Genomic DNA, 27447 nt, shown 5'->3' on the forward strand with positions numbered 1-27447 from the left:
TGGCGGCGGGGACGCTCGCAGCTGATCGCTTCCCTGCGCCCCATCTGCCGCCGTGACAACTCTCCAGTGTTTGTAATCCGATTACAAGACGATTTGCGAAACGAACCCTTTGTGCGCCGAGCAGTCACGAAAGTGGCATGTTAGTAAAGCTTTTTCATTTGCCTTTGCTGACATTTTGACCCAGAATGCGTCATTATGTGAGAGTTGACCGTCCTGTGAAGTGACCCCCCCCCCCCCCCCCCCCCCCTGTCCCTCCAGCACTCTGCTGCAGTCTGGCGCTTTAAAGCCCTGTGGTGTCCTCTTCTGTCTGTCTGTCTCTCTCTCTGTCCTTGCTCCAGAAGATGCTCGTCTTTCTGCTCCCTGCCGTGTCTCTCCTGCTGAGCGGAGGATCGGCGGTCTCCGGAAACAATAACGACAAATGGCTGAGCTCCGCGGCGCAGCGCAGCCAGGACAGGTCCTGGAACAGATTCAGAGACGTGAGTTGTACTGAGACACAGCATCGGTCCAAATGAGGCGTCATAATGAGCCTCGTCGTGTCTGCCTGTCTGTCTGTCTGCACACGACGCCCTTGATACACCCCGTGAGTACCTGAGCTGTAACCCCCCCTTTGTAGAGGCTCAGCAGGTTTGAACCTGAGTTGACTAGAAGCAGATCTGGCTGATAATTTTCCCATCTGAATTTAATGTTTTTCTCACCATGTTAACATTTCACAATTTCATTGCATTTCCATCATCCCTAGCCCAGTGCTGGGCTTTATAGTTGATGATTGATCGTCTATTTTTAGTTGCCCATAGAAAGTCTGAGACTTCTGTGCAGTGATTAGATCAGGAATGTTTTCTAACATCCAGAACGACCTCTGCAGGAATGACTCTCATCCTTTTTTTTATTATTATTATTTTATATATATTATTATTATTGTTATATTTATGACATAATAGCCCGATCAGGATCATTAGGATTAATCTTGAAAACATGTTGTTTTGCAGCCTTTGAAGTTTGACTGATGCTCGTTATAGTGGCACAATCTGCTTCCTCTTATTTTGCTCTGAGTGGTGATTCAAATTGGCTTTTAGCGCCGCTGCCCAATGAATAGCCTTTGATAGAAGACATGGCAGATGATTTAGTGTCAAATCCAAACACCCGAATCACCAGTCTGGGCACGTTTTGGTTTGATGGCCAATAAATCAAGAGAGAAAATAACTTTATGAGGTTTATGGATGCCCCAATCCATGCACCGACTAACCTGGACAGATTTACACAGGAAGGAATTCATTTGGAGGCTTTAAAGCACGTATCAAATGTTAATGGAGGTGCTACCAACATACAGGTATGGTTACTGTTGAATCAGCAATTCAGCAGTGTTCACACCCACCCAACTAGGTTTTCTTTGCCCCCTCTACCCCCCCCCCCCCCAAGTTTAACATTTTATCAGCTATCAGAATGAATCTCGAGGAAATGATGCCAACAGCAGTTTAAGCATCTTCAGTTTGACAGAAAGGAGCAGCTGTTAAAACATACAGATGTGGGTTTGAGTGTTCTGTTCTGTGTTTTGAAGCATGTCAGCGTGCTTCATTATGCCTTAACATTATGGTACCATGCTCGTATCATTTTGTCTTTTGCTGACTGCTTGCCTTTTCTCCAGAGAGTTTACAACTGCCTCATTTTTGTTTCATAAGGAATACAGGACTGGAAGCGAGGTGGTGTGAGATTGTAGTCGCCGTGTGTTTCCGTACGCTCAGCCGGGACCGGTGTTTATTTGAGTCTCCTGCCGACTGTGTATTTCTCACTGTGAATGAAAGTCATTAACGGGAATGTCGGGAGTGTAGGACAAGAGGGGGAGGAGGGACACGACAAGCAATGGATAGGGAAAGAGGTGCTGACATTGAAATGCTTCCACCCATTTTCGGGAGCTGCCGGTTCGTGTATATGTGGATTTTCTGCTCAGCCACAAAGGGAATGTTGCCGGTGCTAATCTTGTTTCCTGCACCGGTGGCTGTCTGTTGTTATGTGCCTTCCTTCGTCCAACACGCTTTTAGCCCCCCCCGCGCTTGTGTTGATGCTTTTTAGTGTCAAAGTCAGACCTTGCGTTGGGATGATCTGCCTGAATCAGTGTCAAGCAAGAAACAAGAAGTCTTGCAGATATAAAATTTGAATAATTTTTAGGAAATCACAGCGACGTAGTTTTAATCCTAATATGATTGTTGGTCGTCAGGAATAATCAGTGGCCTTAAATTGTAATCATAATAATTATATCTAATTATCATATCTAAGGCGGCTAATTTAGAGTCATAAGTCAACTCAGTTTTGGTGTCAGGAACTTGTCAAGAGGTCCTTCAGATCATAGTGTAGCGCAGCCGATCGTCATAGTAACACAGCGCAAAACTGCAGTAACACACAGTGTCTGTATTAAAAAAAGTTACGGCCTTCAAATTAGCGCGGTTGGTTGAACGTGACGGCCATTGATTTGTGCTGTGCAGGGTCCTCCTTGCATGCTGGGCACTGATGGCACAAACAGACAGAGATTATTCTCACTGTCTGATCAGCGGTCTGCACATTTCCACATTGCCTTTTAGCAGCAACAGAGCTTGTTCTAAAGAAGCAGCACAAAGTGCCAGGCATTCTTCATGTAATGGAAAACCAAAGCAGATGTCCGTCCCCTCGGTGACCAAAAACAGGCTGAAAGTTCTGAAATTCTAGGACCAAAATTTAAGTCATGCAACAATCCACATTTTTGCAAAGCATGGATTTTAAATATGATGCAGCGGCGACACCGTCATAACACGGTATCTGGCAGAAGTACACTTTTTTGCCCCTAGCTATTTATCATTTATAGTTTTTAAAGTGGCAACATGACAACAGGTACTGTAGTGCACAATTTTCAGGATGTGAAGCGCAGTTTCTAAATAACATTTGATGGCCGATATCAGTATTTAAATTTTAAAGGCGATTAAAAATAATCTGCTAAATACTATTCCTATAGTATTTAGGAATACTCCAGTTATACTCAATAAATAATAAAAAGAAAGGACCACAGAGATGTGAAAAATCACGTTAATCATTCTTGTTCCCCTCCTCTCATTTACCACAAAGCCTACATTGTTCCTCCATGCGTCTGTCTTTCTGTCATCATGTACCTCTGGAGCGGCGAATGACCCTGTGCCTCCTCTCTGTCTCTCCATCCCCATTCCCCTTGTCCTCACTTCTGACTCCTCCTCCCTGCTGTTCTCCTCTGCCTGCCATGTGTCACTCTGCATCCCCAATGAGCCACCCTACATAATGTATGAACATCCATTTGTTGGCAAGGGAGCTGGCACAATAGTTTCACAAAATTCCGGCACCTTATTTCAAATGCATGGAGAATAGGATGTGATTTACTGTTGGCCACGCTGCATTCCTAATAACTGAACTGTAACGCATTGTGAGATACATTTAATGCAGATTGAGGGACGTCTTATTCTTGTCTGCATCTCTGAGAGAGGAAACACAGGACAGTGTCCCTCATTACCACCACAATCCATCTATCAAAACAAAGCTGTCATGTCACTCGCTTGTATTTTTCATCCACACATGAAATTCAAATGCTTTTAGAAATACGGGACACATTTGCGAAACCAAAGAGCAGCTGTGTTGTCTCCAGACTGAACTCTGAATTCCTGCTGATTAAGTTAACTTCACTATTGCACGCCTGCCATGCTAGTGGAATTACGTGGGTCTCATCTAACGCATGATTGTTTGTCTCATGGAAAAGTGTCTTCTTTGATTTTTTTTGCAGTGCAGTGCCTTGCCGGTATGTTGCGTGGAGGACTTTGAGCTTTCTCAGCTTGTTAAGGATAGAGAAATGCTTTTGACAAATTGAACAGTTTTGAATTCTATCTCTTATTACATTTGTGGCTCTTTTGCAAAATCCTTTCCATTTCCATTGTTTTCTTGCTTTACAATCGCCACTTTAATTTTTAAAAGCTTTCATGCAAGTAAAGCATGACTGCAGTTTAGCATAGCCGCATTTGGATGCAGCACTGCGGGGTCTTCAGGCAGAGTCAGCTTTGTTGTAAGCCTGTAACTGACTTGTGTTCTGGTTGCATCTCCTCTTGAGGACAAAAGTGAATATGAGGGATGCAGCTGAAACAGAAGCAGATGCTGCAGCGGTGGAGCAAAGCATATTACCACCCAATACCCAATCTGGTAGCACCAGCAGGCACAGCTGAAACCATGGTGCACGAATGTGTAACTACAGTGAACTTCACACTGCCTGTGGTGTTGCTAATGTCGCCATTCCTGAGATGGCAGACAATCGCGCTGTCTAGCTCCCCCTCAGAGAGAATTGCAGTTACTATATGTGTGGTGCATTTGTTTTGTGCAAGGAAATAACGAGGTGATTTACAGTGAGGTGTGATGTCATGCTAGGTGAGCTTTAGTGTTGGGGAGTTGGCCTATTACACGGCTATCATTTTGATCCGTGTTAATGTCTGTAGCAAAACCGGTTATCAGGCCTGCTGTAGCTTCGCAGAGTGTCGAGTTTGAATTGATTCACACACAATCAACTGGGAGTTAAATCTCAACACTGCTTTACAACCACTGAATGTTCATTTTAGATGTATTTGTTTTTACTTTACTTTCACTTATAAAATGTAGATAATTTTGCAATCAATTTATCGTTCGGGTAATAGCGTCAATCTCCTCTCCTCTGTCATTCCTCAGATGGGAACAGAGGAGATTTCATTGACATGCAGAACACCTCAAATGTTATCCCCGGGAGGAATGAAAGCTGTCGTCTTTCTCCTGAGCATGTTGTTTGTTTCCTCTAAAAGAAGCTTTCCTTGTCCCGCGCATTTCTTCCCCTGCTTTTCCCTCTTCTCCTTCTGAAATCCCAATTTCTACCCTGTTTGCACGCTGCCAGATTTGCCAAATGCACGAAATCCTTTTTGTGAGGGACATTGGATGTGTCCTGCTTATTTCCTCCTGTGTGTGTGTGTGTGTGTGTGTGTGTGTGAGTGTGTGTGGCCTGTTTCAGCTCATTCTCATGAATTAAATCTCGTCGTCTTTTTATGTTTTATTCTCCCTTTTAAGACAACAGCCTCTCTAAGGCAAGGCAGCCGGTCGCGGGCTCCCGCTGTTGCTCTTTATCAAAACAAGAGTGCGTATTTTTGTATGCGAGTGTTTCTGTTTGTGTGTGTGTGCGTGTGAGGATTTATTTTAGTTACAGCATTTTTATTTTCTGTGACTGAAGCATCTGCATTGCTGTTCTTCCTTTCAAAGCTCACTGCTGTGGGCTTCGTGTTGCACGCTTTCCTCCTTAGCGTTTGGAGTAAACGGTTCTGCTGAGCTTTCACCTTCTCTCTCAGCACCGTTCTGCCTCACGGGGGGAAACACATTCACACCTGGAAGCTTCCCACTTCATCCCAACGAGCCGGTCGACTTATGTTAAATCTATGCGTGCTCCCGGTGTGTGTGTGTGTCCTGATTGGCTGGTTGCACAGCTGATGGGGAGGGGAAGGGTGCAGTTTAGAGAAAGAGCTTTGTCAAGACTGAGGATCCCTTAAGTCACCTTCATTTTCTCTCACACAGACAAATAAACTCCACAGCAGGATTTCTGTCAATTAAGAGACGACTCGACCTTTTTTTCTCAAATCAAGCTGCCTCTGTACTTTCTCTTCTTACTCTTTATCGCCTCCACTCCCTCCCAGTTCGTTCCTCTATCTCATTTTATTCTTGACTTATCCCTGATGGAACTGTGCCCTTCAAAAATAAGCCATCTTTCTTTCGTGCTTTCTGCCCCTTTCATTATTTTTCCTGTGCATGTATTTGTCATTGTATAGTCTATTTATTTCAAATGAGAAAATGCTGATTCAGAATTCTGCAATAAATAATAAGTGGGACAGGCATCAACCCTGACCCGACCGAGGAGCCCAGAAGTGACATTTGGCTGCATAATGACTTTGGTCTCCATGATGACCATTACTATAAAGAAGGTCAGTGGCTATAACAGAAGGTAGTAGAACTGTAAACGCACACACATCCACCTAGACTAGACAAAAAGGTCAAGCAAAAGGGACCAGAATGAACAGGGTTCGAGACTGTCTGTGTGTTCATAGGATAGAATAGAATAGAATAGAATAGAATAGAATAGAATAGAAAGCCTTTATTGTCTTTACATAGTGGATATACAAAGAGATTAGGAGCACTGCTCCGTCCGGTGCGTAGTACAACCTAATAATAATATAAGAAAATGCAGGTAAATGTGCCATAAAATTCAAGTATGACTTAAAGTGATGCGTTTGTGTGGAACGGAGACAGAAGACAGCTGAAGAGTGGCCAGTGTAATGCTGGCCCACATCACTGGAGAGATGGTGGGAGAACAGAGGAAGAGAAGATCTCATGTGAAGCTCATCAACACAGAACAGATGGACAGATGGAGGAAGAAAGATGGGAGACACGTGTGTGTGTGTGTGTGTGTATTCTGGTCAGCTTTGCCATGGCAGCCCCTCCAAACTCCCCTCTCTCTGTGGGAGCTGTCTTTCTGTCCTTCTCCTTCTATATGTTGCGGTCCTGTTATTTTGTAATCTTTTAGTTCTGTGCTCCCATCCCCGCATCTATTGTTCTACGATTTCCACACGGGCACAGCTGCGAGGGGGCTGACTGGGGGCCCAACGAGACGCACCTGATCCTCATTCCCCTTCATCAGGCTCATTCTACATAAGTCCCTCCTTCCTGCCGGCTCGTTGCCAAAAGTGTTTTCAGTTTCGCCCCTCTCGTGTGCTCCAGCGTGTCGCCGTGTTTTTCTTCCTCTACTTAGTCTTGAGTCTGAGTGAAGGCAGTCAGGGACGCTCTGCCAATCTGTCCTCGGCCACGCCCACTGCCGAGAGAGAAGCAGGATGAATAGCAGGAAGTAACAGAAAGACAAAATGATCGGTCAAAGGCTGTTTTCTTTTTCATCCAGCCAGTGTTTGAGCACCATGAACGGTCTCCTCTACAGATGTGGCCACACAAACTATCCACAAGCGTGCGTGTCCAAATAGATGTATAAAGTTTAATCACTGCGACATGGACATGACACAGATACATTTATTGTGGCGTTACATTTGTTTGCTGTCACAGTAACGGCCTCTTGCATTGTGAAACATGCTGCTGCCGCACTCTGGGGACCAGCGTTCCCCTCTTTTTTTTACCATCGTGTAATGAGGTTACAGCTCCTGATTTATCAAGCGGCTGCACGCTTTGATCGATGGCGTGTGTCTGCCTCGGCTCGCTCCCAGACGCTCTCGCTGAGATGATGGATGCAATCATTGCTCTTGCCCATCGCGATAGCTGATGCAGATGATCACGCAAACCGTGATGCTTGGCCACGTTTTGTGTTTCTCGCGAAGTTTAATCAATTATGTAATGCAGAGATTTGGCTCACAAGCAGGCAGTCTGGCTCAAATCACATTTGAGAGCAGCCCTGAGTGTCACAGTGTGAAATAAATCATCGGCAGTCTGATTCTCTTTTTCACACCTTCCCCAGTCCTGCTTTCGATCGGTGTCGGCATCTCTGCTCTCCCTCCCTCTCTTGTCTTTTGTGCTGATGTTTATTTTCTCCAAAACAATGTCAAATTGAATTGGTCATTATCTCATCCCCCCCCAGGGGCGGAGTACAGTTACTGTTTGTGTGTGCGTGAGGGTGTGTGTTGTGTGAGAGACTTCTTGTCTGCTTCAATAATTCAGGATGTTTCTGCTTCTGCAGCGTGTGATGCTCCTAAGGGAGGGGGGGTGAAGGGGGAGGGGAGGGACACTAAGTCCATAGCCACACGTCGCTGGCTGGATATTTTTCCTACGGTTTGGCCTATCGGCCACACGAAAATTACTTGCGTTTACGTTCAGAAACAGCACGGGTGCCTTCAAAACTTATTGCTTACTTGTTGACTTTATATTCCAAAACTACCTTTAGGAGCAACTCTGCCTCCTTGGTTGTTATTGCACGTCGCCCTGTGTTTCAGGTCAGAAACCAATATCTCAGGTGGCCTAAACAAACTCGGTCCCACGGTAAGATTAAAACCCTTCAGGTAGGCTGCAGGCAGACGACTGCTAACCTTGTGGACAGTGGAGGCGGTTGGAATTGGTTCCAGCCCATCAAAGCCAACCGTACATCTGGAGTCAGATGCTGCAATGCTGTCAGAGGAACAGCTGGCTGGATGTCATCGTCCAGGTTGACTTTCAAATACCGCGAAGCACGAGGAACCAGATTTAAGCCAGATGGTGTTTTTATCCCTTGTATCCAGTATGAACGTTTCTATTTTGAACACATGGCTTTTTTATTTATTATTATTCTGGCCATCCATTCCAAACGCTTGTAGAGGACAGAACATCAGCAAAGATGAACTGAGTATTGGTTGTATTATCGGTGATGAAGTGTTATGCTGTATAATGTTTATATTGTTAGCATAATCTTTACATTATCTACTGCTGTACTTTTGTCTTGTCCCATCAGGGGTCGCCACAGCAACCTAACCTTCTCCACTTCACCCTGTCCTTTGCATCCCCAACACCAGCCACTCTCATGTCCTCCCTCACTACGTCCATGTATCTTCTCCTGGGTCGACCTCTGTTTCCTGACAGTTCTATTCTCAGCATCCTTCTACCGATATAGTCCCTGTCTCTCATTTGGACATGTCCAAACCATCGAAGCTTGTCCTCTGACCTTATCTCCAAGACGTCTAACCTTCACTGTCCCTCTTACTGTCTCATTTCTAATCCTATCCAACCTGGTCACTCCCAAGGAGAACCTCAGCATCTTCATCTCCGACACGTCTAGCTCCGCCTCCTGTCTTGAGAGCCACTTGCTTGCTTTCTTATTCAACTTCTCTCTTCCTCTGTTCAGGGGTGAAACACCTTCACATTCATCATCTGCCAGTTCACACAGACACCACCCACTCATCAGGAGCAATAATTATTCACACAATAGGAAAATAGCCACTGGGAGTAATTGGGGTTAAGTTCAGCTCAACAACAGTCTGACATGTGGACTGTCAGGACCGGGGATCGATCCACTGACCTTAAGATACGTGGGCGACAGCTCCTCCACAGAAGACTACACAACTGATTGTAGGAACTGGAGCAAAAGTTAGAATGCCATTACAGCAATATTTATGTTGAAAAAAACTGTGGTGCAAGAAGAAGAAGAATTCATTATTATAGTCGGAAATTGATAACATTATTTGAAATAAATGTTACTTTAAGGCATTAATGATAATAGGTGTACATCAGTATTTAGATTATTTCACTGCCACTGAATCAAACTTGAGCTTTCATGGTCGTACATCGATGATAATTAGATTAGAATTACATATCACTGTACATATCACATAAATATAGCCCTTCAGGTAAGAAAATAAATACTTGACTGTAGATTTGTCTTAGGATACTATAATTAGAATGTAGAATAACATGTAGAGCAATTTCACAGATGTAATCTACACTAAGGCTTGGTGTGTGGGGAAAAGGAAGTTTCAGCGTCATCAATAATCACAATCTCACAGGCCATGTCATCTGAAGCTGCTCATTGAACATCATCTTGACTGATTGCCTCAGCCCCCTCCTATTCTGGACTCTTCCACTATCGCCCATCCCTGTGTGCTTGTGGTGATTGTGGTATGCGGCGTGTGTCGACAAATGGCAGCAGCACTGATTGAGCCGTGGGCGGATGAAGACATGGGAGGAATATCGAAGCCAAATGGCCAGTCAAGTCTCTGGGATGGACAAGAGGAGACTGATAATGACAATGTCACACTTGAATTGATGGGCTAGAGAGCGAGAGAGAGAGAGAGAGAGAGAGAGAGATGGGTGAATGAATACATTTATCCATATGCATTTTGGAGGGTGACACGAGAATTGTTTGACAGTTTTAATTAAGCTCAGCTGAGTCTGTGTCTAAGCTGCTGCTTCAATCACATTTCAACCGCACAGACAAATGGATTAAGGTAAATTTGCTTTAGCCTCCTCTCTGTCTTGGCTTTCGTGTTTGTGTGTGCGCGTGTGCACGTGCACGTACTTCAGACCTTGACAGCTCGTCTTTGACACATTCCCAGTGAGTTCTAATGGATTTTGAATTGGATAATAAAGGGAACTGGGATGTGGCAGATCAATACTGGGAACTTTTTAGATCTGGAAGTGACGGATAGAACTGGTCCATCCCTGCCAATACGAGCAGACACAGATTTACTTTGAATGGCTCAAACTGGTGCTATTATGGGAAAAGACCTGATTGATAAACTCTCGATTTATGTGCTCACAAACAGGTAATTTGAGCCCAAATGTGAGCAGCATGTGTTCGAAGTTGTGCACCGTGACGTTGCTGGTTGTCAAGTCTTTAGTTGAACCTTATAAGTGTGTTGAAGAAAACTGTAATCATCTCTCTCATCCATCGTGGCCCTATGTCTGTTATTTTCTATGACTCTTTCAGAATGAATCAGTGGAGTTAGGACAGTGTTTTCAGTACTAGTTGTTGTTTGTCAGTTTGCAAAAGGTGATTTTTTTTTTGTTTCCTGCTGATAAGTCTCTTGTTTGCAGAAACATGAATAAAAATTCAAGGTTAAGGGATGGTTTCCTTGTTTCCAAGACACTGTTCAAAATGTCATTAGGCAAGAAGCACAGTGTGCTTGTGATAAATAAAACGGATAAGTGATATTACACACACACACATATCTTTGGTGTTACCTGAACCTCCACTGCTCAGTTACTGTCTGTGCTTCATGTGCACAGGTGAAAATGTTGGTAAATATTAGTTCAAATACACCTTAAACAAAACAAATGTGCAAATATGCAGAATAACCAGATGAATCATTAGCGCTGATGTGTATGTGTGTGTGTGTCTGTGTAATTGGCTTTTATTTAGTTTGACTATAGTTAACCCAGAGCTAGTTTGTTATTATCAAAACATGTACTTTGTATTCCATTATGTTATGAGCTGTTACTTGTTTGGTGCCCCTGTATATACTGTCGTGGACCATTCAAAAGGGCACGGACAAAGGTGCTTAAAAAAGTTGAGACTTATTAATTAATTAATTTAATGAATTTTAAGAATATAATTATCAAATGAGCAAACCAGTCAAAAATGAATTCAAATAATACATAACAAAGATTTGGGCCCAACCCAACCAAGGTCAACTTATAAGGACTGAAGTGAAACAAAAAAAAACCAGAGGACAAGGAACAGAGGCTTCTTAAATAGGGGTGGAGTAAATCAATAAATCAGTTCACTGTGCGTGTGGTTGAGTCCATGCTGTTAAAAATGGCTTTCACCCCTGACTCTGGTTCTTTCCCCAGCTCACAAGAAAGAAACCAGTGTAAGTAAATAATTCAGACAAACATTAACCAAAGTGTGAACCCTATTAGAAAATGTATGTCCAAATAACAACCTGTTAATTTAACCAATCTGTATCGTAATTTGGAAATTAAATGGTGAATAATCAAAATAACGTGGGGATAGAGCTAGCCACCACAGACACAGTTTACATGGTGTTGTAAACATGTTGGGGGAAGTGTTACAACACTGTTCCATTGTAGTAGACGCAGCTGACAGTGAATGATCATTTCAGTTGTATATTTCCTTCACAATCATGCATTAAAGTTGTCTGAGCAGCAGAGGCCTCCCCAGGGCGGCCCCAAACACTTACAGAAGAGGCATATAAATCAGTTATTGGGAATGAAATAATGTTACATTCATTTATCAGGAAGAGGTTTTTCTACATTCCCTCACTCCAACTAATGAATAAATGCCTCAGGATAGATTTATTTACAGTAATAATACATATTTTGTACCTATTCTTTCAAAGAACCAGGATTTGAGCAAAACCCGAAAGTAAAAAGGTGTGTGTGGGGGGGGGCGCATTTGTGTACATGCTAGACAAATATGATTTGGCTGAAACATCTTAATTAGTTGTTCTGCTTTTATGTGCGATCTGACGGTGCAACAGGTAAGTCTGTGTTGTCTGTCCGTTTGTTGTTTGAGATCTGAGTCAGGAACAAAGAGAAGAGAAGAGCTCTAATCACCGCTTCATCTTCCAAAGCAGCTCTAACAGCTGCCAAACACTACATTGCAGCACAAAAATGTAATTTTAATACATCACGCCTGTGTTTTTTATTTATTTTTTTGATAATAGTGTGTGCGTGTGCGTGTGTGTTTGTCTGTGTGTGTGTTCATGCTTTGTAGGTAGAACTACGTGGTTTTTTATTATTTTATTTCCTTTTTTTACTCGGGTTACACACACAAGTACATCCACACACCGTGACACTCTGAGACAGATCTGTGACACTGGCAAGATGGTTTGTAAGCTTTGATTGTGTACTTATGTTTGTGTGTCTTAGCCGCTTCAGCCTTGGGTGCTACAGTATTAGCCTCCAGGCTTGTGTGCTGGCAGCTGAGATCTGGAGCTGTGCTCTCCCCTGAATCTGCACACTCACTGTACGGTTTAATTTCAAACTCTGCTTTTATGTCAGCCCTTTTTGCCTCAGCTGTTTCTTGCTTCTGCTGTCAAACTAGGCCAAACAAGGCCGGCGACATTTTGCACGCTTTAACAGTGGCGAGCGTTCCCTGAGGTTTAACGGCGCTTGTAAAACTGTTACATAAAGATAGATGCTACTGTAAGAGCGGTCTTTGTTGTATCCGTCTTGCATCAATAGCAACAAAACAGGTGGGAAGGCAGCAGTGGCTGTACCTGACAAGGTAAATCAAAGAATAAATCTCTCCAAATTATTACTGAGAGTGAAATATGTCGTGTAATTCATTAATTCTGGCCGTATACTGTATTTAAATAAACAGAAGTGAAGGAAGTGGTAAGAAAGGACAAGAAAGGACGCCCAACAGCCGAACCAGTGAGTGTGACAGTTCAATTACTATCATCCATTATTAACCGGCCTTGGTGTCCGAAAGGCATTCAGGAGTTTACAGAAAACAAACAAACACAAGGCAAATCTATGCTCGTAAACAGAGCGCCATCAATTTGACACAAATGAGTGGAACGGAAAACAAGCGGAGAAGTGGATGTAGGGAAGGTTATTGGAGCTGATGAAGGCAGAGGGATCCGGGCAGACAAAGGAAAGGCTGACTATAACAGGAATTGATCTAGAGGATATCATAATACAGCAATGAGAGTGAAAGTTAGGAGAGGCAAAACAACTTTCCTTAACTTTGGACAATGACAGCTCCATTATTTCAAACATCGGCGAGGAGCCAGCCATTAGAGGCAGAAATGAGTCCTGCTGCAGAGAGACGGACAAACAAAGCACTCAGCTCAAAGAGAATGCCAATCAACAACGAGCTGTGCTCGGTATGGATTGTAATTAAACAGTGTGGGGGCGCTGAAAGAGAAAGAAGTGATCTGTGGGCTGTCCTATGTGTCTCCTCGCTGCATAATTACAACACGAGTCAAAATGCCTGCCGTCCTGTCATTGCATTTCCTATTGTATTGTTGGCCTTCTTGTATAATTGCTCCATTGCCAGCCCGAGTCCTACCTTAAACATTTCACACATGCATTTGTCTCTGTGTGTCAGAAAAAGCACAATCATGTGATGGGATTTTATGGTTTTGAAGTACAACGAAAGATTCCTGCTTATTAGCAAGAACAGAACCCAGACTGTAATACCTGGCTGCAAATCTACAATGAAACACGAGAACTGTTCTCCTGTAATAATGACATGCTGTGAACTGCAATGGAATCCAGGAGATCTGATACGTGACCGCAGCAGAAGTGTTCTGCAAAACATACGTAAAACAAGAAACAGCAGAGCATCATGGGAAGGTAAAAGGCAATGTACTGATCTTACTAATACTTTGAGAACACGTTTTATTTTATCACAGTTCACTGACTTGCTTCACTTGGAGGACGACTCTCTGCAGAGACAAGTCCTCACCAATCCATGGTGCAGATTATCTGAAACTTGAACTTTTTTTTTATTGACCATAACAGTGAGTGATGCAATATAACAAACCATATAGTCATGCCAGAGCAGCACAAATGGTCCACAGTCTGCACATCATCTGCAGGAGGTCAGCATATATGATTGTTAACACACACACACAGTTGACTGAGCTACACTAACGAGACATTCTGATAGTCCAAATATCAATTATGAAGCTGGAGTGTGGATGGGAACAAACGCTAGCACTGCGTGCTCACTACAAGGAGACGAAGAGAACTCATAAGCCTGTATTTCATTGATGTGTGTTAATTTTCCACCATGATCCGAGCGCCGTAGCACCGCAGTTCCTGTGTTGAAATTTTAAAAGACCAAGATGTGTTTTGTTTCACTCATGGCTGCAGTGTAATTAGCGTTTCTGATTTGTAGAGCTCAGTGCATGAGGGGAACGTTCAGAATTCTGAAGTACGGAGGAATAAAATAGTCAAGATCATCTGTGAGATTATTAGCTGTTGACGGAATATGTTGGCAACATGTTGCAGCCTAATCCTATGCACACACGCACACTTAACTATTGTATTTCTTGTTCGATTAAATGATTAACACATAGGAGTTGCTTTTGTAACCATTCTCACGCACCATATATTGTTGGCCCTGTGAGTTTAGCACGAGTCCTCTATTGCATATCCCCATTAGATGTGTCTTTTGTGTGACACAAACTGGTGACCTTCATCCACAGATTATGCAGTAGTTTTATTTAACATACAGTTAATTCACATGTAATCCTTGAAACGAGCTAAGCAATCTATTAGCCATTATCGTATACCTATTTTGTTTGGCCCTGGTGCTGTGTAATTGCAGGATGTGCATTTTGAGCGACATGGAAAGAACAAGAACCTTGCTGTGGTGTGATGGTGAAAGTATTCAATCAGGCGAAAGGGAAGTCTTCAGTACATTGTGTCAGGGATTGTTATTTGTAATCAAGAATTAATTCAACCTTAGTGAAGGCTTTGATTACATTAGAAATAGTATTTTTGTGAATATCTGTGCACTGACAACCTTGTATCACATACTTTAGATTTACTTTGTAAAGGGCTGGGTATACAGCCGCACAAATGAAGCAGCAAAAATGCCCCTTTGTCCTTGCATTTGCATCCAGAGGGGGTCTAAATACGCCCAAACAGAACAGAAATTTCATGCCAAAAGGAAAACTGAAATTGCACTCTGCAGCCTGATTTGCATAAACTGAACCTACAGTCACCTGAGTGCAGAATCATCTATTTGAAGTTGTTATTTTAGAGCACATTTATAAAAGACCTGGTCAATTAAAACACAATTACAGCTTGGTTTGTGCCTCTGTCATCTTTGAAATTCTTCCTCTGTGCTGCATCTCTTGCATTTTCTTTTTGACTCTAAAGAATATTTATTTGCCGGATCTTCTGACTATTTCACATTCACCATCGCTCTGTCTGTATGTTTCCCGACTGGCATAATGTTCCCATGAAAATGGATTGCGTGCCTCTGGAGGGCCTGATGACATGATGCAAATGATTCAATTGCGGTTTCAGTGCAATATATTTGCGTGTTGGGCCCTATGTCTGCTGTTTGTTTTTGGCTCTACTTGAATTTCAAATGAAATGGGTTTTGCTTCAGTCGAAATTTACTGGGTAGATGAGAAATGAGGAGAACAAATCTATTACTTTATAACATAACTTCTAGTAAATCTGCAGCCAGTCCCTAGAAGGTATTTTATCTTCATCAGAGGAAACTTCCAGTGAGTCTCACGTTGGCTTTTTTAGATTTTGTTTGTCCTATTTTTTTGATAAAGCATGTTACAGTCATGAAATACAGCCACCCATAGACAATTAATGTGCTTAAAATGAATACTTTGCCTGGATCTTTAGATTTATTTTAATACATCCATATCTACATACCAAAACATTTTACTGCACTGGACAGATACATTTCCGCAATAATCAGATCCCAAGGATTCATGAAGATTTTTTGCAAAGAGCAAAACAATCTTGAGGATTAGCCTCCACAATTCTTCAGTTTTATTATTGGGCAGCAAAAGTACAAGATAAACTTAATCGGCTTAGACAAGAGCTTCATCTACATAGAGTCTACTAAGGCTTCCACATTGAACAATCACACTGGTAAAACTTCACTGTCACGGCTCATCATGACATCCCTCATACTCATTTATTTATTATGTATTTATTTAAACTTTATTTAATCAGGAAAGTTAATTCAGAACTAATTGTCATTTTTCTTGTTTGTTTGTCTGTCTGTCCGTCCGTTAGCAAGATAACTCAAAAGGTTCTGGACGGATCTTGATGACATTTTCAGGAAATGTTGGGAATGTTAGCAGGAACAAATGATTCAACTTTGGTGATGATCCAGAAAAGATCCTAGATGATGGATCAGTTTGATATTTTTGTTAACATTGCAGTAAATGGAGCTTCAAAATTTGAATGTTTATGGAATTTGACACATGACACATGTAGGGTGGGGACCTCTATCTCTCCACTGAATTTCATCTGGATCAGAACCAGAATGGAGTCAAGAAAAAATATTACATTTTAACATTGAACTCAAGCTTGACACAAAATCTCCGTAAGCAGGAATTGTAATTGTCTTAATTGGACAATTTAGCATCTAAGAGGCAGATAAGAAATACTGGGCATGAAATAAAACAAAGGTACATTATTACAATTATGTGACATGTCCTCCCTCCATTCGGCTCCCCAGGCATGTCGGTTGTCTCTGAATCAGCATTGTTCCCACAGAGATTAATTAAGCAAAAATACAAAAACAAAAGGCCAAACATCATTTTATGTCAGCTTATCATGTTTGATCAATTCCTGGTTGATTTTTTTTCCCCTCCTTTATTCCATCTGCCCTGAAACATTTAAGTCTTTACAGTTTTACTGTCTCACAAGATTGACCACATTTCTGTTTCTACTTCATTGACTCTACCCTTCATGACCGTAAAACTAGATTCACTGTTAGAACGTTGAGCATTCAGTCTCATAGGCATTATAGAAAGCCTTCGCAGCTGTGAGCTTGAAAAATAGGACGCCAGCCTTAAAGCGAAGGCATCTCACTTTAAAATGGAGATAAATATTTTTACATCTGCTTTGATTGTGTTTCCACTCTAGAATCAGTATTTTGATTAGTATCCCTGTCAGCTTTATGATGATGATGCCAATTATGTTACCAGCAAACTGTTGTGATTGTTTGTGATAAATCTTCTTATTGACTATCACAGATACAATTGAGGAGTTTCAACATGCTGCAGATCTGTCAAATACAGGGAGGGAGATGTTTAAATAAATTAGAGTGGCCGGGGGGTGGGGGGGGACGTGGGCTTTGATCATACGTAACTGGTTTTATTTGATCATAACTGTATATGAACTTTGTACAGAGTGTAACTTTGCTTCACAGTGGACAGCACAGTGGATAATTATGGGATAGTCTGATGGATACATGCAGCATCATTCAGTGACAGCCAATGAACTATTCAGTGACGTCGGTCACGCAGGAGTTTCTCCCTGACATTTTCTAAAACTACATGCTCTACTCCGTCGGATTATTAATACTACAATAATAGAAGGAAAAATACTCCAGACACAAGCAAGCGCGCATACAGACGTGCACACACACTTTCTAATGCTTATCCGTAGCTCCATGTCAGAGAGGGTGACGATGATTGAATTCCGGCTTGATGACGCCTCTACCTTTGTTGGCGTAGCTGTCGGTCCTTGTTTGCAGAAATGAAGTCCTAAGTTGTTGACACTGAGACCGTTGTGAGTGGAACACTTTAGATTGGATTTTTAGTTGTTGTTCTCTACTTTTATGTGCCTACGATGCAATTCTCCTCTCTTTAAGTCAACACAGACAGCAGATGGAACCAGTTGATTGGCCATTCTAGTGGATGGCATAAACAGCTTCTTGGCCTCTGGCTGTGAGTTGGATCAGCTGTCCGATCAGCATGGAGATTAGAATCATGCACCATCAGTATCAATGTCTGGGTGCATAAACAACATTGAGCGCTTTCAGGTTTGACCAAAATGCAGTCACCTGTTAATCGTTTGCAGTTTTGACAAGAGTTGGCCCAAGAATTGCTAATACAACCGAGTTAGCGTCTGCTGTTCGCAGAACACATACACATGCATGCCTGAAGTAAATCACCTTCAGCTAACTTTATGTTAAGCTCCAGCGCTATGCAAATAAAACGCATCTACAGTGCATGTGGAAAATGAGATCAGAAAAGAGCCGCTGCTCGTTCTCGTCTAAAGGAGCCAGGAGAGGTACCTTTCTTTTCTGAGACGCACCCAACTGTGAGGAGATTCTGTACCACAGACAGACTCTGAATGGGAGGGATTATGACTAGGCAGGGAATAGTTGGGCATCACCCAGGAGAAGCTGGAAAGCATTTCTGGGAAGAGGGAGCCCACTGCCACCACGTCTGACCCCAGAAAATGGAAATAAAAGGATAGACAAACATGGAACGTTCATACATAATTCATTTTCACTCACTTGCCCATACAAGACAAAATGTTAATGACAAGCCCCGACCACAGTATTAATTGCAGTTATTATCTTCACTTTCTATCTAGTTTTTTTTTTTTCTATCTAAAATCAAATGGCAATTTGTTTGGAAGATCTTGTGCATGATTACAAAGCTCTGCAGGCTGTCTGGTTCTTAATTGTGTTTAATTTCACCACTAACGTGATTTCAATGATAATATTTCTAACAGGAATATCAACAGAATATAATAGAATAGAGTCTCTTTTTAATGCATGTGAATAAGGGATGTGGGCATCTCCAAAACACTTGACTTCTATAATGATTTCTGGCTGTGCTATACTGTACATCCCCATAAATGGGGTGAGTAAAGTAATCGGATTTGTATGGGATCAAAACTATTGCAAATCTCCCTGGCAGCTCTGAGGGGTAAACTAAGGCTTCTGTTGACCGACAAGGCGGCGGGAGGGCGCCTCTCCCAGGAGAGCTCATTAACTGTCATTTTGTATTTCTTCAGTCAGAAGGAAGAAGAACGAGCTTTGTCTGTGTCGTTCAAATGTGACCCAGTTTGAGCTAATATTACAACCCGCTCCATGCATTTATTTAGGTGTGGTTGCAAAGTTCTTGTAAAAAAAAAAAAAAAAACAGTAATTGCAGAGTGACAACATCAATCATTGTTGAGATCACCTGGTTGCAGGACCCAATCCCTATGTGGGCAGAGCGAGAGAGAGAGAGAGAGAGATTCTGTGGATGGTTATGTGCTGGTTCTTTGTTGCTCTTGTTCAGTGACAGAAGGAGAAGAGACAGAAAAGAAATTGTCCAGGAAGAACGTCTGTGTTGTTCATCATGAATAATGCTGCCGGTGAGTCTGAAATGTTAAAACGCTAGTGCCAGTGCAGTTTCTGACATTTGGTACCAAAACCAAAGATTTCAGTACTTCACTTCAAGAAACTTGGCACCATAGCTATCACACACCTTAAAATAATAAATCATCCAACAATAATTGACAATTGTACACCAAATAGCAGGCTTTGACATTTGGTAGGTTGATTAATATTCAAATTAATAGATAAATATGCTGTGAAAGATCTTGGTCTCTATCCAAAAAGGGATTGAGGTTTCTTACCCATTGCCCTGATTGCATGCAGGAGCGCTTACATCTCTGGCTTAGTCAAAGATCATGTGTCAGAAAATAATTATAGCTTGGTTCCCTCGCAAAATCACACCTGGTTCTGTTGCCGATGCTTTTGTTGTGTTGAATCATTGCCTCGGGCCATTAAGCCTAGTCAATTAAGTATGACAATTATCAGGGGCATTTTTTTGTGTGGAATTTTGTTTTATAAAGGGAGCTTATTTCGATCAATCTTTCAACTGAGCTTGCAGTTCTCTGCGGCAGAGTCTGAAGTCAGCCACCATGTTTGTTTCATCTTGTTCTTTTATCAACTTGCTGCTGTTCCAATTCACTCCTCTCATTCTCCCTCATCAGCACCTTTCCTATTTTTTTTATTTTGTTTCCCTCACTGACTGTTCCTGAGTAAGCTTTTTAAAGCCCTGTGAGACTGTGTGAAATTAGGTCCAGTGTGAGGGTGTGTGTGTGTGTGTGTGTGTGTGTGTGTGTGTGTGTGTGTGTGGTGGGGTGATAGCCGTTTTAGTCTTCTACAGGGGCGTACTGGGACTGGTATTCAGCCTGGGAGTTTGGTTTGTAGAGACCTCAAGCCAGGCAAGCCTACGACTAAAACACAGACCACCAAATATTGCTAACCTGTGTACAAGCACGTCAGAGACTTGGAGAGTTTTTGAGTTTTGTTTTTGTGGTTCTTGATCCACTGTCTTCCTCCTCATAAAAAGCCAAGACAAGCGCACACGGTGTCTACTTGGCTTCTCTCCGAGTTCTCCGGCTTCCTCTCACCTAATTTAGGTGAATTGGGTGTTCTAAATTGTCTGTAGGTGTGAATATGAGCATTAATGTTTGTCTATCTATGTGTGGCCCTGCGATGAACGGGCGCCTTGTCCAGTGTGTACCTGCCTCCGGCCCGATGTCATCTGGGATAGGCTCCAGTGTAAACCCGTGACCCGGATTTGGATAAGCAACTGAAGATGAGGTGATTTCTGATGAATAAATGAAAATGAATGAATGAACACATTTGTATTTATGCTGACAGTGCAGCCTCCTCTGCAGCGAGAGGCTTTGGGGCAGGACTGGATCCAATTGTGGAAGGAGGGCGGTGGGGGATCCCTAGAAGCTGGACTCAAATTTCCAGACTTAGCTCTCTTGCTATTTTTACCGATTGTAACTTGAAATCATTAAGATGCATCATTTATGTGTGAAGACTGAATTTACCAGGATTGTTGTCTTGTGAAAAACACAGTTTAGTTCAGTCACTGAAGTACAGATCTAATAAATATAGTATGTACTTGTATATGGAAGGTTTTGTGACTGCCAGAAAAAATAAAAAAATAATATAATACAAGTAAAAAAAACTGTATTTATAAGTATTTATTTCCTGTTCCCATCCAGCAAACAGAAAAACAACTTGTGAGAGGTTTATTGTCAGAGCTCGTCTGGGCCCCAGTGTGGATGTTGTGTCTGCATGCATTTGACTTGCATTTAGTTTGACAAATCCTTTGAGACAGGTGTGTATCAGCTCAAAGACACGCACGTATCCACACACACACACACACAACACAGAAATACACAAATCATAGTCAGACTTGAGAGCTTCCTCCCACCGGCTTCATTTGAACTTCTGTTTGCATTTACTCCACACAGAGAACAACGCAGACATTTAGAAAAACACGAAAGAGAGACAGAGCAGAATGAAGGCAACTGGGAAGGAATTGTGAAAATGTGAGACTGCCGTGGCTGGTTAAGGACAAACTGAGGGAGCAGGAAATTCTGTCAGCTCGCTGGAGGGAACTGATGTGCAGGAAAGAGAGAAGGAGGAAATGATTAAACAGAAAAGAGTAATGCACTGTGAGAAAGGAAAGAACATTTATCTCTCCATCCTCCCGAGGCCTTGCCTTGTTTCCCCAACGGAGCACACAGACAAAAAAAAATGTCTGCTTGATTGGCTTAACACTTGGCCCGTTGCCACGACGGCACTCGCCGTGGGATGCTGACAGGAGCTCGGGGATTCTATCAAGTGGGATGGTAAGATAGCGTAGATTTGTATTAGAGGTTAAGTGACTGAATTTAAATGAGTGTATTTGGATTCTGCAGGAGTCAGCAAATGTACTGATGTAAAACATCTATCATTCCTCCTCTTAGATTTTTCTCCACTTCACTGACATTTTTAAAGTCAGTTTCTCTTGCTTTGCTCGTTTTTTTCAATGATCTGAAGCTCTTAGACGTATTGCTACTCACCATTGCATTTTTGTAACTTGTAACGCATTTAAATGAGATTTATTAATCCAAATATTTATTTCTGGGTCTGCTGTGACAACACGAGGTGATGGAGAAGCTGAACCGTTCAGAGGAAGGTGTGGAGTGTTTTATCAGGAGCAGACCAAGGAGAATGCTATATAGCATTGTGTTTCATACCAAGGAGAATTGATGGACGCATAACAGCCAATGGAAAACCACCGAGTGTGAGTTGAGACTGTTAACAAAGGCAGCAGAGTCTATCTAGAAAATCAAGGCTCAAAGTCAACCAGTGTGACAGACCTGCAGACAAAAATATGGGAAGCAGCACTTCCTATTATGTTCCTTTCCACCTGCTTCCTCGCCTACTCTCATCGCCAGTGGCAGCAGCAGCAGCAGACGTTTGGCCATGTCAAGGTAATCTAGTGATATGCTGCGTTATCTAATATTTATCGCACTGTGTCCACCAGCCTGCGCCTCACCGCGCCTTGTGTCTTACAGCTTGATCTCAGCATGCCTGCGAGCGCTGTAAGGTTAACTTTTCAATCATTGATTTAGGAAAACAGCAAAGTACATGACAAAATATCAGGCATGCGTCGGCATTTCAGCAGTGTTATTGTCCTTCCTTTCAGTTTTCCGCTGCCTTGAACTCCGCCCACTGCATTCTCTCTGACCTTTGACCCACGCTTGTGGTTGAGGTTCTCTGTCAGTTACTGGATGCGTAACATTTCCTCTTGGATGTTCGGCGCCTCTGGCTGTTGCTCTGAACGTGAGTTTACTGAGAGAGATCTGACAGGCTGTTGACCAAAGTTAAGTAAATGTTGAGTGATACTGGATTTTCTGCACCATATAATTAAAACGCTTCACAGCAGGAAAAGCTCAGGAACAAATTAGCCTATAATTAACAGAGGTGGTATTTAAATGAATGAGTTGATCACCAGTTAGCCACTATCACAGGCAAGTTACTGTACCAGCAGCTTGAGTAATATCCTATCAGCACTGATTGATCGGTGTATTTTTTTTACTCTTTGTTGTGTTATTAAATATTTTGTGTTTTAGTGCTTTCTAAATAAGAGGAGAAACATTACGTTACAAGTTTCTCACCCTCGTTGTATATCTGGGAGTTTGTAAAATGTTTCTGTTTTATATAATTACACACTGTAAAAGTTGCAAATTGTGAACACCTACTCAGAAAAAATTAAACAAAAATTTTAAGACATTACTTGCTGGGAATTTGCATCTCTTTTCTGGAGTCCTCGATTGTTAGTCAAACATTATATTTCAATGAGTCGGTGTCGGATCAATGGAGTAAAACATGAAAGCGTTAAACATAGGAGAACATCACTCGGCTTGTTGCGGCCAACTTTTGGCGTGAGGCGGGCTACACCCGTGGACAAGCCATCAAAAGGTGGCACATAGAAAGACAAACAAGCATTGAAACCTGCAGCCAATCCAGAGTCACCAATTCTTCCGTATTACATGGTGTTTTTGGAGGTGCAAGGAAGCCAGAGTGTAAAGACGGTTCCCTTCTTTAGCATACAAGTTATTTTTTCTTTGTATAATACTTTATATTCGGCTTTTGATTTAACATTGTTCACACGTCTCATCGATATTGTGAGAAGACTTCAGATTTAGCAGAAACATGAAAGCCTCTCGTGTCTGGCTGTGCTTCAGTGGAATTATACATTTGGCCAGATATACTGTAGAACTGCTTATGCACTGAAAGGTAGTCATTGTAATAAGTCCAAAATGCCATTCTTCTGCATTACCTCCCTTTCTGCTGCAATTATGTATTTTATTTATGCACTATCTATGTAATTCTGTTTGTTTTCTTCATGTATTGAATGCTTGAAACTTCTCTCATCCAGGATGAGTAAAAACTGATGTTTCTCAGAGCTGCATCATCTTTTCTTGTCTTTCCTTTTTTGGTTTTCCTTCCTGTTCCTGTATCTCCTCTTCTCCCCGTCCTTTGTAGTTCTCTGTGTATTAATTTTACGTTTACTATTCTCAAACTAAGAGGAAGCGGGAGAAAAAGGAGGCAGTTTGGAGAGAATATGAAGAAGAAAAAGAAAATGGAGAGTTGTTTTGATGAATAGGCCACTCGATATTATTTTTTTCCCTTCATTAATGTGAAGAGAAGGGACTGAATGGAGAGAAAGCATATTTTTGATGTTTGGCTTTGAGCCACATGCTTCATTTGCGGGAATGTCCACGGAGGAATAAAAAAAAAAAGTGGGAGCAGAGGAAAGAGGAAGAGAGCTGATAGATGAGGTGTGTTATAAAAATAGAAAGCCAAAGGGAGAAGAGTGAATGAAAGCAGAAAGAAAATAAGTTCTTGTTCTTCTTTGTGTACAGAAGCGAAGTTGGATCCTACATATCATTATAGTCCAGATAGAAGTCACTGTAGAGTGACCTCTGTTTCTTTTGACCTATCTATTTGGGTTTGTGTGTGTGTGCAAGTAAAAGATCAGGAGAGTAAAGAACTATTCAATGTGCAACAATCCTCAAATGTCAGTGCAAACGTGTGTGTGTTTGTGATAAATATGCATGCGAGTGTTGGTGTCGTCTTTCATCTCAACGCCATATGTAATATTCAGTGTTACCTGTCTGTTCATATCAATGAGATGCTGCCAGTCAGTCTTGCAGCTGTCGGCACTAAAAAAAGGTACAAACTCCAGTGGAACAGCAAAGCAAACTCCTGTCTTCTTCCCTTCTTCCTTCTTTCTCGCCCTCTCTGTACTGCCTGTTCCCTCCTTCCCTTATCTTCCACCTCTGTGCTTCATTGTCTGTTTTGTTCCCAGGAAACATTCCTTCATCTCCATGGACGTTTTCTCTCTTCCTCAATCTGTGCCTCAATTTAAACTTGTTAAGTCGCCTGGCGTAAACCTCCGATTTCTAGAGTTCCTGAAAATAAATCCTTTTCATGGAACAACAGATTCATATTGAACAGCTCAACATGGCAACCCGTGGCATAGTTTTCAACGTGGGCTGCCTCTTGTGATTCCCTCATCCACGATCAAAGACTGGAACCTCTGCACTTACTCTTTGTCCAACATATAAAATTAATGACCACTAAAATGGTTTGGCCATTAGGGTTGCAGCATGTTGCAGTGACACGGCAATGATCCTCTCTGGCCAATCAGTGGTCTGCAGTGTTTCATGTGAACATTTTGCATCTGCTCAGCTTTTTTCTAGCTTCAATGGAGATAATACCAAAAATGTATTTACTTTCACAGGTACTTTTACCAAATAGAAATCCAAAAAGGCGTGTAGAGCCACACCAAGAGCTGGTTCCACCTGGTGGAAATGCTGCTCAGAGACTATGGGGAAGAAGACGAGGGAGCAAACGGTACATTTTTAATGCAATTTGGCTTCCACTGAGAGAGCAGATTCGCATCCACATCCCCTGAGAATGATATCTTCAGTCAGCACTCCAGGCATGACTTCGCCTATTTTAATGCTAATGTGACTATTTGTGAAAACCAATACAACTTGTGACTGTGGGCGCATGCACACACACACACACACACACACACACACACACTCACAGATTCAGTGGAGGTTACGTCTGCTGTGAGAAGCTAAGTGAGCTGAAGCCATTCCCTCTTGACTGTCTCTCAAAATCATTCCCTTTCCTTTTCCACCTTTTCCCATCACGGACGTCTTTAGGGATCTGCTATCAGGGCCATCAATGTAAAAAGAAAAAAATATCTCACCTGCTCAAGACACAGGAGACAGAATTTCTACAAAGACACTGTCAAAGAAATGAAAGGCATTTTCAGACTGTCTTCACAAGTAAAATGGAAATAATTGTATCATTGTCCTCAGCATATTGTGGATTCATTTTGACACGGAGCAACATTAGTTGTTATATTTTTGAATATGACATCTTCAGCTCTGCAGGGTACAAGCCAGCCCTCACACGGTGTGTGTGTGTGTGTGTGTGTTGTGATTTGACTGCCTGTTTCATCTCTTCTACGGCCTACTTGATGTTTTGGAATGAATGTTTGGTGCTAACTTCCGTGTACGTACCTTTTTTGCTTTATTCAGATCAAATCCAGCCTCGATTCAACATGCTGCTTTGTCTGACATTGGCATGGACATTGGCAACAGATCCAAACACCAAATCTCTGCTGCATTTTCTGTGAGGTAGTCGGTGATGTGGCTTTGAGGTCTGAGGCATTTCATCGACCATCAAACCGTGGTGGTTTTCAAACTGTCAAACGTAATGTTCAACCGGTCAGAGTGAGCAGGAGCGTCTTACCAAAGATACGATTGGCATCCTCCGCATGAATTTCCAACCGTGCTGATTCCTCCCAGTCCTCTGGGTGTCATTTTGCAATGGCTGGTTCACTGCTGGTATTTTTGTCATTGCACACAAAATAGCCCTTCCTTTCCACATCCCAATTTTTTCACAGCCAGTGCAGATAATATCTAAGAAAAACCTGTATTTATTTATGTATTTTTAATTGCGGGGTAGATTTATTGTAGCAGCATTGCTATACTGTATATTTAATCTGCTTCAGAAGAACAAATTCCCATCCCTCACATCCCTTTTATTCTCAGTGCTGCAGTTTAAATCATATATCTTCTTTGAAGACTATCTATTTGGAACATGTCCATAAATATCACATGCTCAGCTGTCTGTTAGCTGTCTGCACTGAGATGTGATCTTATGAACTCTTGGGGACCCCGTCTGTGGATATATTATTTTCCCCATACAGTTGAGATATAGTTGCACGACTGCACGCGCGTTTGCTTTGGCCAGAAGGTGTCTTTGAATCTGATCGTTGCTATTCCCAAACACATAACAGCCTCTTACCATCTGCTGTACAATGTCATCGTAGTTGCAACCTTATGTTCGGTCATTCAGCTCTATTATGGATTCAACATGCTTATTATGAGAATCAAACTTCACGCAGTTTCAGTCAGTTGGGATGGTTTTCTTTTTCTTTTTACAGTTTCTAGTAAGTTTTGTACTTTGACTTTGAGGAAGAGAAGACATCACATCAAGTTGCATGTATGCAGCAGATACTTACAGGCCTCTGCCTGTCTCTGTAGAGCTTCAGTCCTTGCCGCTTGGCTTGCTCTCTGTCCCCATTTTCTCTCATATATTTGTCAATTAAAGATAAAAATGGCACAAATGATTAAAAAAAAAATAAACGTTATCATTTCCAACGTTATCACTCAAATAAATAGAAATATATATTTCAAAGCTCTTTTTTTCTTTTTTCTAGAGCACATTGAAAACATGGCCAAAGCCAGACCTTTATATAGATAAGAAATGTCTCGACAAAGATTGCCTCAACCCTCTCCCCTTCTCCTCCCAGCCACTTTATAACGCCATATAATTCACTGATCCTCCCTCTATTTTAGGACAACTTTCCTTACTTGCGCCTTCTTTACTTCCTTCATCCCATTTTATTCTACACTTCACCCTAACCTTACTCATGCTACACCCTTCTGCTATTTCCCCCGCAATATTTTTCATTTTAGACACAAGTTCAAATAAAGCTGTCTCATACGGCTGAAAGTGAAACACGTGTACGTGTGAGACCTTTGATATTCTAACACCTTTAGAATTCAATTTCTATTAAATTAACCATGAGGAACATGGTTGCAAAATATCTTTTAGACTTTGCCAACTGTGCTATTATCAGTGAC

The 27447-nt window shown here is 42.0% G+C and overlaps 1 protein-coding gene across 1 annotated transcript in view; it reads left to right on the forward strand.

The window, feature by feature from the left end:
- The first annotated feature begins 341 nt into the window (after positions 1–341).
- The window catches only part of spock1 (SPARC (osteonectin), cwcv and kazal like domains proteoglycan 1), a 59212-nt gene continuing 32106 nt past the window's right edge, over positions 342–27447 (forward strand). The window contains exon 1 of the mRNA XM_068740272.1: positions 342–476. Coding sequence (XP_068596373.1) covers positions 342–476 — 135 coding nt within the window. The remainder of the gene's footprint in view (positions 477–27447) is intronic.

This window comes from Brachionichthys hirsutus, chromosome 6 (genome assembly GCF_040956055.1).
Source record: "Brachionichthys hirsutus isolate HB-005 chromosome 6, CSIRO-AGI_Bhir_v1, whole genome shotgun sequence".
In the NCBI taxonomy this organism is placed as follows: domain Eukaryota; kingdom Metazoa; phylum Chordata; class Actinopteri; order Lophiiformes; family Brachionichthyidae; genus Brachionichthys; species Brachionichthys hirsutus.